General features: G+C 31.3%; 1 protein-coding gene across 1 annotated transcript in view; it reads left to right on the top strand.

Moving 5' to 3' along the window:
- Nucleotides 1-171: 171 nt before the first annotated feature.
- Nucleotides 172-16,155, top strand: part of LOC118198475 (ras association domain-containing protein 1-like) — a 34,934-nt gene continuing 18,950 nt past the window's right edge. The window contains exons 1-6 of the mRNA XM_085827544.1: nucleotides 172-339; nucleotides 3,662-3,954; nucleotides 7,060-7,270; nucleotides 8,778-8,908; nucleotides 11,238-11,339; nucleotides 15,136-15,326. Of these exons, the coding sequence (XP_085683670.1) occupies nucleotides 3,769-3,954; nucleotides 7,060-7,270; nucleotides 8,778-8,908; nucleotides 11,238-11,339; nucleotides 15,136-15,326 (821 nt within the window). The 5' untranslated portion in view covers nucleotides 172-339; nucleotides 3,662-3,768. The remainder of the gene's footprint in view (nucleotides 340-3,661; nucleotides 3,955-7,059; nucleotides 7,271-8,777; nucleotides 8,909-11,237; nucleotides 11,340-15,135; nucleotides 15,327-16,155) is intronic.

The raw sequence follows: 16,155 nt of genomic DNA, 5'->3' as shown, positions 1-16,155 counted from the left end.
GAACAGTTATTTCTTATTCTTTTTAACGCAGTGTTTTTAAATAATATACTTGAAAGTACAGTTTAGAAAGGGAATTTATTCTTTAAAGAGAGCATCAATCATATAGACTCGAATTTTGTTTGCAAGGATGGCAAAACTAGACTTGAATGTGGCGCCATCTGTTGATTACTTCTACGTTACTTCTGCGAATTTCTGTGTGCGGTTGCTTGTTGTATTTTGTTTTCATTAGTTTTATAAGAGTTCTTATGAATTTTATCAGTCGGAGTTAGCTGTATATGATTTTTGATTTACCTTGCTATGTATGTCTGTTTATTATCACCTTGGACTTTAAATTAAAATGTAAGTATCTTATTTAGCCTGAAAATTACTATTAAATTAATGCTATTAGACAATCTGAAATTATATATTCAGTTTGAATTTCAGGTTTAGAAATACATGCAGATAAATGGCTGCGCTAAGAAAGATTTTTTTATGAAGTTATCTTATATTTACTTTTTATTTCTATTGAAGGACGTGAACTTCACGGCCTGATTGCATAAGAAATTTAAGTCACGTTTCTACGTTTACCGAATTAATTAGTATGGTTAAATTCTGCTGAAAGTTTTCCATTGAATATACAATAGTTTCTTTTTATCGTTTAATGCTTGTGGTGTCTTTCAAATTTGTCATACGTGTTACATATCATTTCGTCATTGTCCAAAATTGACATTTCTATATGAGTCAACCATTCAGTACTTTTATCTTGTCCTCTATAATTATGAATAATTCTGTATTGATATAAATATTTTACTATGTTTGTTATCGCTTACAAACTAAAATCAGTGTTCAAAAAATCACTTGAAAAGGATCTGGATGTTCATGAGGTAGAAGTATGTCTAATTGCAGATAGGCTAATAATTAAATTTGTTTGTTATATTACTAGTTTCAAAAGGTATAAAACTTGATATTATTATTTCTGGAAAGCTAATTTTTTTTTTTATTTGAATTTTCCCTAGCTGTCTGTTCTATGTTTTTCCTCATTTACATTTCTTCAATGCAGAATCGGGGCCTATCTAGGAATTAAAAAAAGAAAACAAAAGATTCGAGATTGGTTTTTTATTTAAAGTTGACCATTGTTATCTGTCATACTAGCACTATGGAAATTTTTCTATACTGTCATAGCAGGGCATTTTAATGGCCCTAAGCAAACTTTTATTTCATTATTTAAATATCCACAAACATTCTTTTATTTCATACATAGAGTAGAAACAGTATATTTAAATCAATAAAATGTATGAAAAATTATGCTATTTTTAAAATCCATTAAGTAATATCTGGAACCATATATACATATATATGTAATATTTTAATGCTTAGAAGAACCCAACGCTTTCTGGCAGTCGAAGGAATTTATTGCGTAGTTAGGCAGATGGGTAAAAGTATAGTTTAGGGTACCCATTGCCGATTTTTGCCGGTACATGGATACCAATTTTGTGCAATTCTTTGACTCGTTATTTTGGCTTGCGACCAAAAATCGCCGCTACATAAAGCCAAAATAACAAGACAAACAATTGCACAAATTAGGTATCCATGTACAGATCCACTTATTTTCACTTAAAAAAAAAACTCCCGAATTGCACAAAAATGGCTTTGTGCACTCCTTTGACTTTATCCATGTACACGTCGACCTATTTTCACTTAAAAAAAATCCCCGAATTGCACAAAAATGGCATTGCGCACTCTTTTAACTTTATCCATGTACTCATCGACCTATTTTCACTTAAAAAAAATCTCAGAATTGCACAAACTTGCATTGCGCACTCCCTTTACTTTTTCCATGTACACATCGATATATTTTCACTTAAAAAGTCAAAGGAGCACCAAATTCTACAATATAGGCAAACAAAAAATACATAATCTCAATAAAATACATTTTAAACCAAATAATAAAATAACATAAAGAAAGGAAAAACGTGTTATATATTTAAGCACTAGCAAAAGCAAATATTCACTTACCACGATTTTCGAGTTCACTTCGTACACCCAGAGCCACGTAAAAATCAAAATATCAATCATACTCATATTACTTTTTTCAAACCAGGTACTCTTTCTGATCGAACTCTTCACATAGTGACCATCTGAACCTTTCTTTCTACAAACCCATTCAAATCCATCTAAATGGTTTTTAACACATGCCACAAAAACGCTTACAAAACATCCCATGTTTCAAAATTTCCCAGAGTCATCCACCCGATTACATCACAGTAGGGTTTCCATAACATTCAACTACTCAGGCTACCATAAATGAAACAACAACTTGGCGAAAAATCAAACAACAACTTCGCCATAATACAAGGTGTACCTTAAAGTCTACTCTACGCGGCGGATGGGTAAACCAATTTCCAGACATGCCCGTTTCGGAATGTAATTTTATTCCATGATAATTCACATCAGATCATCATGGTAAACAAGGTATTTAACCAATCGTAGATAAATATGATAATTTTTATGTACACTGGTTTTAAAAGTACTACGCAAGCATCTTAGACAGGAAACCATAAGCAGTGAGGAGAAATTTGCATGGCAGAAGTTAAGAAAAGGACTAAGTGATGTATTGCGATGCAGTATTTATACTGCATATGTAAAGCTAAGTTGTGATTGGTTAATTTTAGGTTTTAGTTCTCTTCAGTGATATGTAATTTGGAAAGATCTCAAATTTGGGAGAAAAGATGAACTTATGGGGAGAACATAAAATTTAGAATAGTCAATTTTAAGGTTGGCAATTATTCTTAACCTGGTCTTACATATATATGTGTATATGTATATGTGCATAAAGAATGAACTTATGTTAATTGTTATTAAATATTTATAAATATAGTAATTTGTTTCAAATTTTTTATTGAAAGGTTAAAAAAACATTCTGAAAATGCATTGGAAATGTATATTATTATTTTGAAAAGAATGGAATTGCTTTAAAGATGAAAAGTGATTGTGCAATTTTAATAAATACTCATCACAGGAAAAGCATATTTTTAATTATGTGTGCAAAACTTATGGTGAAAGATATGCTTGCTTATTTTAATGCATCTACATTTTTAACTGCTTGTCGATGCTTTTAATGCAGATTATGCTTGCCATTTTGGTGGAAAAAAATAATTGTTTAGAATAAAAAAGTTTAAAAATAATATTATATTTCTTTGATTTAGGAAAATACCTTCAGTTTGTATTTGTTATATAGTAGACAGACATGCAATAACCATTAAAATAGGTGATAACTTGCTAAAAATGAATGTCTTTGTGTTGCAACCTTCTACCTGTTAAATATTTTAAATCCTTAATGCTTTCTTTGAATGTCACGTTTTATTCAATTGTATGAGAATGACTTCGGTGAGGCTAAATGAAAAAAACTAATATATACCAACTGAAATTTATGAGTTGTCTGCTGCATTCAAGATTGTTGCCATTAAATTGTTATTGATCAAAAGGCCGACCAATATTCCTTTTCAGGGAGAAAATACTATTACTGAAGTTGTTGCCAAATCAACTAACACATCTCTGCTGTGCATAATAAACAAACTATTTAAATTATATTGTATATCTAATTTGTGACTAATTTTTCTGGCAATACCTAATTGTTTGATAATATTATATTTAAAAATTTGTTCATAAACTCTCATTTTAGGTCCCTTATGATTAAAGACCTTTGTTTCATAAATAAAGTGTTGTATATAACACCTTTGGTGTTATATACATTATTGGCAGTGGTAAATAAGACACCAAGAATCGATTATGTTTTCTGACTACAAGAGCATTCGTAAAGCTTACACACCACCAGTCACTCCAGTTGGAAGTCGACGACCAAGGCCTGTCTCAGGCAGTGATGGAGATGTAAGGATAAAAATGAACTTTACACCATCTGGAATATTGCAGAATTTTGCTCTTCCAAGACCATTTCGTAAGCGGAATAAATCAAAGGTACGCTATGTTTTCTTTCTTAAAAAATAATAGATGAAATGTTAATGAAAGGTGAGAACTGTTGTGAAAATTTTAGTAATCTTCACAGACTGTGAACAAGGCTGAATTAACACCTTCAAAGGCCGTAAGCACTTAAAAGATTTTGGTACCCATACATAATACATTCACAGTATAATACGTATTTTCTTCCAATTTCTTCTCTCTCAGTCTTGGTTTAGCTGCACCAAACTCATCATGGTAACAGTAATGATAATTTTTTTTGGTACCCTCTATCCTTGATTTTCTAAATGCATGTTTATTTTGCTTAATGATTATTCCAGCTATGACTGAAAGAAATAGCTTAGAAAGCTTTCAACATAGAATATGAGACACTTTTCTGTTACATACCTGTCATGTGTAGAATCTGATGCATACAAAATCCATACACATGCATAAACCTAACATTAGTACCATCTATGAAGCAAACCATTTATTGATTCACTTTTCCTGTGCAGTTTGTGTCTTCCAAATGAATTGGTTTGTATATTCTCTTTTGTATTTTAACACAGTGGATTTGAAAATGTGGGATTTACCTAGCAATGAATGAGTGACAGTTATTTCAAGAGAAAGGTCTTATCCATAAAGTGAAACTGTGTTTAAATAAGTGCCTGATGAAAGTCAAGTTTCTGTGCATGGCTGAAAGGCGTCTAAAACAGAGCATGTTTGAGAATTTACATTTTCTGTTTCACACCAGTGACTTTTGTTAATGACAGTTTCAATTAACCCTTTGTTACACAGGTGAGGAAAATTAAGTAGTTACACAATTGGCGCATAAAATGTGCCAATTAATATTTCAGTTATAAAGGCATCTTTTTTAATATTATTTAGTAAATAAAATATTTAAGTAAATAACATGTATGCTAAGCAATGAAATAAAAATCTAATTGTATCAATTTGATCTTCATAATGTATAAAATAATATCTTATATGCAATTTAATGAAAATTCTGGAATAAAATAGATTTGACAGAAAAAGAAACTTACGTTACAGATATTTTTTTAATCGGACATATCATATTCTTTATTATTTTTCTGGTTATAACAATTTATACACATATAATCTATTTGTTTCACGTGATTTTTACAAGTGAAATTTTTATAGTGTGAATATATTATAGTTGTTCCAATTCTTCGTTATTACATTTGCTTAATTCTTCATCTGATAAGTGTTGAAGAAATCTCGCATAATCATCAGGGTGAACTATATTTTTTCTCCTTGAAAACCTGAATTAAATATAAGAAAGTCAACTTATTTTTTGTATATTAGTAAATAATTTGAAAGACTGAGAAATTAAATAATTCTAAAGTATTATGTTTTTGTATATTAATAAATAATTTAAAAGATTGACAAATTAAATCATTCTTAACTGTTATGATCAGTAATATTACTTTCTAATCATGCAAAAATTAAAAAACAAACTAGGAAGTGTGAAAACAAATACACAACATCACAAAATGAATTTTGTGCACAAAGTTCTATATTTGTGTTACATTGTTACACAAATATAGAACTTTGTGTGCCACAAGAGACTTGTTGAAAACAATCCTGAAATTTAATGCTTGAAACTGTGACCTTCAACATTTTACGGCTTCCTTCTCTGAAACGAATAAACGGACAAAGGTTAGGTTGGGAGTAGGTGTTAGTCACGTGATTTTCTTGGAATTCGCGAAAAGGTTTTCAAGAACTGTAGCACTCTGTGCGCCACCTGTGTAACTAAGGGTTAAACTGCAATAAACTGTGGTTTCCAACAAAAAGAAATCAAGGCTCGATAAATCCGGTGAGTGTGGAGCCAGGGAACCGGTCCACCACGCTCATTCCATCAATGCGGGAATGAACTGTTGAAATGATTACGAACGTCCAGTCCAAAATGAGCAGGGGCCCCATCATGTTGGAATCACATGTTGCACCTCACATTTGGTGGTACATCGTTCAGGGAATACGGGAAGAACCTGCTCCATAAAGATCAAATAATTTGTGGCGTTTAAGTTGTCCATCAGTGTCGGGCATGTTTGGCGTCTAATGGTGCAAACTTCGAGCATCTGTTGTAACATTCAAGCTGTTGTACACCATTTCCGGGTATAGGTTCCTATGCAATTCTTAATCCTTATGATGTGCTCTACCTGCCCTAGAAGTTTGTCACAACATTTACGGTACACCCTGTATATGCAGTTTACATTCCAGAGAATAAAGAAAGAAGGCAAAGCTAGCGACATGATTTATTCAAGCAGCAGCAGATAAAAAAGGTGGTTCTACTATGTGTGGTCGTATTTATAAGCCAGAAAGTCTTTACTGAGCAATGTTTGGTATAGCTAATTGGTTTCAGTCAAGTTTAATAATTTTATTTCATGTTTTATATTTAAACTTGGACAAGGATGTTACATGAAAGTCTCCATTTTCATGAAAATAGTGCAAAGTGGTCAAGTAAAAGTGGATGCAATGTTTCTTAACCATCCTCCTTTTGCATTGTCATTGAAATCAACATATTTGATGAAATAAATTGCATCAGATAGCAGAGATAGGTTTTTTGCTAGGATCGATTCTTAAGACAAAACTAGGCCCTCCTTCAATTTTTAAAGTATTATCCAGCTAATGAAAAGATAGGGTAGTGCTATAGTTTTAACAACGGCACTGCCCTATCTTTTTATAATATCTTCATAAAATAGTTGAATTATTTTAAATACATAAATTTCAACATTTTAATGTTGGATGAATTGGATGTTTATAATATTTATTTATTTATTTTTACTTTAGAGGTATTGTTTATGAATGGGTATATTTAAGGTAATTTTGATGATACGAGGATAGATTTTTTTTTGGCTAACTTGGTTGTAGAAATATTCTTATTATTAACATTTTTATGATGAGCCTTTGAAAATTTAAATTTCATATATTTTTATAGAAAGATATCCTGTGACCAAAAATTGCCAGTCTCAAGGCCTGCTTTTTATTCAGTTAATTTTTTACATTGTGACAATTTATGAACATCTAGTATATCATTGATAATTTTAATTTGTACTAGCAAGTGTATTATTATTATAGTTACATGCATTTTGTATATTTATGTAGGATCGGTATTCTGAGAGTGATATGTCTGGTACTCTGCGACCTCGAGAATTAATTGAATTGGCAAGTTTTGGAGTTGTAGAACTGGAACCAGCAGAATGTGGAATTGGTCACCAATTTCAGATATCCAATCTGAAAAATCCAACTTGGTGTGATTGCTGTGGTGATTTCATATGGGGTCTTTACAATTCAACTGACTGTCTAAGATGTGATAGTAAGTGTATAATTGTGTAATGTGTAATTTTAGTGAAAGAAAAACTGTTTAGATTCCTTTCTGTATGTGGATACACAAACATACCCCCCCCCACGATAAGCTAATTTAGTTTTTTTGTTAAAGGAGCATATAAGTTAAATGCTATTTCTCTGTCACTTGCATTTTGAAAAGATGATTAAAATTTGGGTCATGCATTCTGTATGGAGTATTTTCAAAGTTGCAGTACCCAGACATTTAAAGAAAAAGGTGCATTTAGTGAGCACAATATTTATACTTTATCTGAAAATGGATTAAGAGCAATGATGCAATTTAAAAAAATGTGACAAATAAATATCCGTTCAAAAAAAAAAAAAAAAAAAAAAAGCATGGTTTGAGGGCTCCCAAATTATATGCTATGCCTATAACTTCTGCCTACTGATTGTCTAGTAATTAAAAAGTGATCTGTTCCTTTGCACATCTGTCAAAATGATTGTTGCAGGTTTGACAGGATTTGCACCAACTTTCATGGTTAGTGGGAAAGTATGTAGAGTGTGCACAGTAAGTAAATCTTAAAAATATTTTTCTTATTTTTTGTAATTGTTGATGGGGAAAATATATACACAGGTGCCCCTTGGTGAAGATTGGTGATTTTTGGTAGTACATGGACACCGAGTTTGCAATTTTTTTTACTTGTTATTTTGGCTCTGTGTAGCGGTAATTTTTGTTCTACACAAAGCCAAAATAATAAGTCAAAGAATTGCACAAACTCAGTATCCATGTACACATAAACTTATTTTCACTTTAAAAAACATCAGAGAATTGCACAAACTTGGCATTGTGCACTGACTTTATACACATCGATCTATTTTCACTTAAAAATTGAAGGAGCACCTAATTCTACAGGGCCAAACAAAAAATATATAATCTCAATAAACTGCATTTTAAATCAAACAATGAAATAACATAAAAAAGCACTACGCATTACCATCGCATCTACACACTACACAAAGGAAATATCCATTTACCTTATTTAAAAATTTCTGTGTCTTCAGTCTGTAGCACACAAAATTCCTTAAGAGCATCCAAAAACTTTCCTCAAAACATGTTCCCTTTCTAATGGAACACTTTATATGGTGACCATTTGAACCATCCTTGTGACAAACCCATTGGCTAACCTTGTTCATACGTTGCTCTTCATTATATTGACAAATTTCATTTTTACGTTTATTAAAACATCTCTAGCCGTATGAAAAGTTTTAATCATGCTGAAAATGTTAAAGGTATTAAAAGAAGGCATGGTACATTAAATATGTATTTGTGTTCTTTGATTTAAATTTTAGAATTCAGTAGAGGGCTAAGTAACTGAAATCCTAAAGTGAGCTTTTTAAGAGAGTGACTAATCAGCCAAAAGCTAAGATTAACTTTATTATCTATGGAAAGAAAAAAAATTAATCATTATTTATTTCCTTATCATTTAGTTATTTATTTTCTTATGAATGCAATTTAAAATTTCTGTTTAACATTTCAGACTGCCACTATACCTGTCATCAACGCTGCCAACATTTGGTCACTCTTGACTGTAAAGGATCTGGTGACACTCAGACTACAGATCTTAGTAAAATAATAGATGCAACTATGAAGAATGATTCACTTGAAAAAGTAAGTGGCATTTCACTCATAAACTAAATGGTGGTGTTGAAATCTTTTATAAAAACTGTAATAAAATTTAATTTATTAAAATATTTAATTTTACCTTCACATGAAATGTAAGATTTAATGCAAAGGTACTCTTCAGTTACTGGGACCGCATTCACTAATGCATGTATACAAAAATGTATGTCCATATGTATGTGTATGTATACACATACATGCATTCACATATACATGCATAGATACATTTCTGAATCCAGTCCTGGTAACAGAAGAATACTAACAGCTGATATTTTTTCTTGCTTTTTTAGTTCTTAAAATAAAGTCAGACTAAAAAACATATGTTACGTAAAGGCATATACAGTACAAAGTCCGAAATCCGGACGTCCATTATCCAAAATGATCTAAAATCCGGACCTCAAAACCACCACCAACGTTTTCTCGTAGGCTTTATGCATGTGCATTTGATTCCCCCTCCTTTGTGCGTAATAAAACATCTGGAGAGTCCCAATTCTTTTCATTTTGACACTAAATAAAATACTTTGTTATTGAAGAAGCAATCATTTTAGCCTAAACTTGTGCGATCAGTGATTTGGCTACATTGCAGCATGTCTGCTTGGCATACATCTCAAACCGAAACATTCCACACAGATACATCATTGATCTGATACCAACCTGGCGATTCATTATTTATTATACTTTCCTTTCATCTTTGCATGTTTATCAAAACATGACAAATTGAGTAATGACTCATATAGTGATGCCTAAATAATTATTTTTATGCTAGTAATTGAATAATAAAGGAGTGTGGTAACCTTTTATGTTGACATTACACTTGGTGATGATTACAGATTTAAGTTAAATGTGCTAAAAAATGTTGACGAAAAATTTACCAAAAATTTCTTTGCATATGCTAAAAATAGATTTTGTTAATGATGCTCATAGACCCAAAGATTACATTTAGTGCTATTTGAATTTAGAATAACTGATTTGTTATTCACATAAACCCAGAACCAGCACAAGGGCTCGTATGGCCGCATTCAATTGCAGAATTTAGGACTCACAGAGACTGCGTCAGGCGGTAAGATATCTAGCCGCTGACCCTCAATAAGGCTTAAATATATGATGTTAATTTATTTATTCAGAACTCTGATAAGCCTTAAGCATGTGCAAGACATAAATATAATAAATAACTAAACTAATATAATTCAGGCTTAATTGTCTCGGTGCGCGATAGAAGCAAGATAAAATTTAACAGAACAACTTGTCATTAGTCGCCAAGCTCATGATGCATAGCCAAATATGTATAGTGAAGGATAGCCAAATTTGATGATGATAGCCACTAATTTTGAAGGTTTTCGGATATTGCAAAACAATGGTGAAATTTTCCAATTAACGGATTTTGTAAAGAAATGTGGAGAAGCGGTAGTAAAAGAAGTTTTTATATCATGAATGGTGAAATCTATAGTATGGTTCTAGATCCAGGAAATACCGCTTACCGGTAGTAAAGAAAGTGACAGAGAAGTTACTGAAAACCAGAAAATTTCGATTGACAAGTTATTCGGAATTCCCCAAACAACAGTTCCAGGACTTCAACAATGTAACTAAACAAGAGATTATGTCTGTCTGCAGAATTAAAGAGAAAGTATTAGCACAAAAAACGAAGCAACTTAAAACAACTTACATTGAAAGAAATGTTTAATAACAAACAAAAGTAAAAAGTAACAAAGGTAAACAAATAAATGTTAAGCTTTTTTTTTAATAAATTTTGATACCCTTTAGAACATAAATACTTTATTATTTCCTAAATCACAATTTCATATTTTTAATTTTATAATTTCTACATGTCGTCTTACTAGATTTAAACTGGTGATCTATTATCCAGAAAAATCCCAAATCTGGAATCGCTAAAGTCCCAACGAGTCCGGATTTCAGACTTTGTACTGTAATTGTTTTCTCATGTCATCCCTTTAGATGTATAGATTTCTAGTACTTTGCCATGATTAAACTAACTTTATACAGACATATTTAAAATCTGAAAATTTTGTAAGAATTTAAAGAACCTAATTTTTAAGTACAGTTTGTTTAAGATTGGTTTTTAAATTCAAGAGTTGAAAAGAGGAAGTTATTTCAGCTGAATAAAAATTCATTTTCTCAAGGGTAACGTTTTCTTTATTTATGACTCCTGTACCCTGAAAATTGAAAATTTAATAGTTGGATTTGAATATTAAGACTTCAAGAGGATGAATATGTGCCCTTAAATATATGCAAGGATATATGTTATATGCATTTGTACTTTGGTTATTATTATCAGTTTTTTTTTCTGCATTCTGTTCAGGAAAGATTATCTCCATTATTTTTTGAACATTTGGATGAGGAAGAATTAAAACGTAGGATAGAAAGATATAACTCCTTGCATCACAGTTCTGACATGGTTCTTGTAAGTACTGAGAAAATTTTTTTCTTTTTAAAAATTCAGGTATATATATATATATATATATATATTGTTGCATTTTTTCTTTTCTGACACCATTTGTTACGTTATTTTATTCCTTCACGTTCGTACGGGGTTCGTGAAGTTGTTACGGGGTTTGTAGATTTGGAGTGAATAACGGCGATACTTGATGAGGTATCGAAACACAATCAGGACAGCTCCAAAACTCGTTTTTACAGTCGTCGATGAACTACTATAAACACGCTGACACGATCAGTGACACAGCCTCCAGGTTATCAGGCTATCACGGTGGAGACAGCTTCACGGCAAAGCACTAAAGTACAGCTCCCGACTCTGCTTGGTCATTCTCAGAACTCCGCGTACTCTCGAGACTCTCCACGCTACAACTCGTAATGTACTCGACGACACACAGAGCACAGCTCCCAACTCTTCGGTTCAGCCGTTCACGGAGCTTAGCACGCTCTCTCGACGGTGTACTAACCGTGATACACTACGAGACTCTGTGCACTCGACGATCCACTCGCCACTCGCTGCCCGACTTGTCAACTCAATCCTCTCTGCAGGGATTGATTCGCTAGACGAGACACCTACTCGATACTAACTAACTCACACACCAGACAAGGGACTCTGACTCGCTCGATGAAGCAAACACACTAACTGACTGCGGACCAGAAGGGTTTATAATGCTTTCGGCTTGTGTTCGAGAACATTCTGGGCTAAACCGGTAAGAATTCATTCCAGAAGGTTCTCCATCTGTCCATGGTATATCGCCAATTTTGGCACCAAATGGATGATTTCTTGCCAAATGTGGCAACCCTGCTTTCCTTGCTATTTTATGACAACCCTAAAACTGCTTTGTGGGGAAGCCATCCTACCGCGCCTGTACATTTTGTAACAATATATTTTCATGTTTGATATGTAATGGACATAACTTTGCATATGGTATGTAATCCACATAGCTTTACATTTAATACTTACTCAAAATAAATTGAATTCAAAGCTGTGCATTAAATAACTGCATCTATTTTAATTAGGCTGTTATACTTAATTTTAAACCTCTTCCATATATTACATTTATCATTTTAATTTAATGCATAGTATTCTTCAATTCAAAATAAATTTGAATGATTGATAATACATATTCATCATCTTAAAATATTACATTTTCTAGAAAACAGAAAGTTTAGTATTAGTTCTTTATTGTGTTATTCATAATAATACAGTCATTTTAGATGAAAAAAAATTATGGTTACTTATGTATTAACACAAATACCTTAGTAGAAGTCACAAAGTTTCAGAGTGTGCCAAACTATGACAACCATGCGTAACACGATTCTTCTGACAACCATGCTCTTAACAGTCTTTCAGTCAAGCAACAGTGCTATTTTTGTTTGCGTTCTTTTTTGTTGTGTTCCAAGTTCTACAAGTTTTTATAAACAAATTGTGATATTTTTTTCCTTAAACTTATTGCTACCAATGGAAAAAGCTGTGGTAAAATTCCTGTAGAAATATATAATTTAGCTGAAAATTTCTAAAGCGAGCAGTGAGAAAATGCCTGTACTTAGATGTTTACGAGGTTTACATGAAACCGAGTCTCTGCAGTTCTCCTTATTTTTTTATTTATTTTTTTTAAGCAAAAATAGATTGTTGTGTACTTCAGAAGAAAAATTTAAAAAAAAAAAAAAAAAAAAAAAAAAAATTGCAGAAAGATTTGAAGAAGATGTGTTTTTTAAATATATCACATAATCTTTATTTAATAATATAAATTTGTATTTTAAATTGCCAAAGTAGGCTTCCTTTTCATATATGTTTACCAACTTATATATATAAATTATACATACAACTTATATATACAATTTTTCATATAATGTTTACGCACTGTCGCGTAATGTTTACCAGTGTTTATTGTATAAAGATTGATAGTCTGTGAATCTTTCTGGAGGGGGAGGGTCCCCCAAACCACCAGCTTTTATCTCATAATTAACTTCTATCTTGTCATATGTAAAAAATTGCCAAAATTACTAAATTGTACCAGAGTGGTTGCCTTAATACACAAGTACGTCTTTTTGTATAATTTAGTTATATAACTCTGGTAAATTTAAAATAGCCACAAATTTATACCTCATTATGTATAATTTAGTTGCGTAACTATGGTCTTCTTTATCACGTCAACAATTTATATATTTTTACAAAGTGATTTTTTTTTGGGGGGGGGGAACTACAGTAAGTTGCGAAAGTAAGTACATAAAAGGTATGTACAATGTGTGATCCAAAAATCAGTAAACATTAGAAAAATTTTGCATTTTGTGAATTTTTCAATGTATTGTAAAATAATTATTTGCAGATGCTCAAAGTCGATTTTTTTTAAAGACTTTTTGGTACTTTTCCGTTTCACCGGCACAAATCTCGCCAAGCAGACTTTACTGGTGACAACATACAGTATACACATAAAAAATGTTAGTTCTAAGAATTTGCTATCTTGAAGGCATAAACATTTTAATGTCATTTAAAATTTTGTAAAAAGCCAATAAATAAAGACAATAAATTTGTAAAAAGATATTAATTTAAGAATTTACTATACTTTCATGGTTCAACATCCTGATTCACCAGTTCTCATCATGTGACCCCAAGTGATCTCATCTTACGTAAACTACGCTACAAAAATCTAATTCTCTCAGTAATTATCTACGTTAATTTCAAGTTAAATCTTAATTTGGAATACAAGTGCAAGAATTATTTCAGTTCATATACCTTACTAAAAAATTATGTAAAACCGCGGTGCTTTACTTTGCTAGTGCATTCTCATTAGAACTGATGAATTTAACCCTTGATTTTGTCTTTTCTATATTTTCGGGTGAGTGGTGTGATTGCATCCTAATTGACTTAATTACATGAATGGCCTTAGGGCATAAAATTGAACTATCGTGTAAAAATTCTATGTAATTGTATGCCAGTATTGATAGAAACAATCAATCTGATAAGAAATGGCTGCAACTTTTTTTGAAAATGAGGCGTAAAAGATTACCAGCGAGGATATTCCATTTGGCATCAGTCGTACCATTATTGGCAACTTGGTTGCCTGCGTCGTCAAAACGGAAATGTACCAAATTTTTATATTGTAAGTTGCTTGAATTGCAATTACGCTAACATTTAGAATTCTGAATGTATGACTACTTTCTGATTGTGATTAAGCACTGTGCATCCCTAATTTTGAAGAATGGCCATGGAATTTTGTAGCATTTTATACAAGGCGGAGCATCATTCCATATTGCTTCTTACTTTCAAAGTTTTCAGAAATGGAATATTAAACTGTTGTTTCAGTATGAATGGTTATATTGAATTTCAGGCCTAAAATTCTGTTTTAGTTTTAATAATATAGTTTATAAGTCTACCTGCAACTCTGGATATTCAGAGAGACATCATCACTGGTGGTGTGGAAATATGCTTTGTGATATCATGCTTCAAAGATTCATGCTGAACTGTTATTTCTGCTATTCTTGCATCTTAGTTTATCTTCAGGCAATGCTGAAAAATGACGGCTGCGACATTCAATCATTATTATGTGATATTTTGTACTTTTTTAGTGGATGAGGCATTATCTGTTAAATGTAATTATGATTTTAAGAATTTCACTTTTTGGCCCCATTTCTGGACTATTTACGTTGGAAATTCAGTAAAATACTTTTTTATTAACTGACTGACTTTTGAATCACCCTGCATTTTATTATAAATGTTTTATATTTTGCCTGATGCTCATAATTAGGCTTTCTACATAATTTAGCAAGAAGATGGAGAAACACTTCATGGTTTTATCCGAGTTCATATGAATCTTACAAGACCAATTAATGTTATTGCTGGTACTCGTCCACCTTCCATCTATGATATACTAAAAGAAGAAGATGATGGTGGCCGTAAAACCTTGACTTCATTTTATTTACCCAGGGATACAGTCAAAGCCTTACATATTACTAGGTATGATAATGTATTGAGATTTATTTTTTAATTTGGATAGTGTGTAAGTGGCATTAATGTCGTTATATATTCTAAAAGGAACCTCTTAGTTTATTATATTGTGCATCATCCATTTTCTTTATCATGTACCTTGACTTGCCTTATTTGCAGTCTGTATATAAGAATTTTAAATCTGTATAAAAAGTGTTGTGATAGTATCTTAGATTACTGTAGGAATGAGATTGGATGATGTGTAAAAACTTTTCACAACTTTGGCGAGAGTGTAATGAAGGAATTCATATACAGGAGAAAACAAATGATATGTGCATTCTTATTATAAATTTTAAACTTAGAAATTATAATAAATAAATAACTCAAAAAATAAGTAAGATCTTACTGTATATTTTAATTTCAATGTTTCATTTTGTTAATTTGTTTTCTTTGTATTTTATCCTTTTATACTTTAATGTTATAAATTCTTGTTTTATTTTTAAATTTTTCTTCTTTACTTTAATGTACCAAGCTCTGGGTGTTCTGAAAAGTGTATATATATGTATATATATATATTTTTTGTATTATAGATTCTTATTATATGTATAGTTATGAATATTATATGTTTAAATCTTTGCAATAATTCTTCCATAAATGGCTGAGTTGTAAAGACCATTGCAGCTGTATGCATGTTTGAAAATCAGTTTTATTATTTTAGTCGTTTCAATGGTTTTTCTATCGTATATGTATACAGGAAAAGGAATTAAGAAGAATATTTAAAAATATGAATGCTATCTAAACTAAAGGAATAATTGCACTTTTACAGAAAAAATATATTGTAATTAAGTTATATTAAATA

Source organism: Stegodyphus dumicola, chromosome 12 (assembly GCF_044657685.1).
Source record: "Stegodyphus dumicola isolate Sdum_Otavi_A_Nest chromosome 12, ASM4465768v1".
Classification (NCBI taxonomy): Eukaryota; Metazoa; Arthropoda; class Arachnida; order Araneae; family Eresidae; genus Stegodyphus; species Stegodyphus dumicola.
The sequence above is the reverse complement of the archived record's forward strand: the minus strand, read 5'-3'. Positions and strand labels throughout refer to the sequence as shown.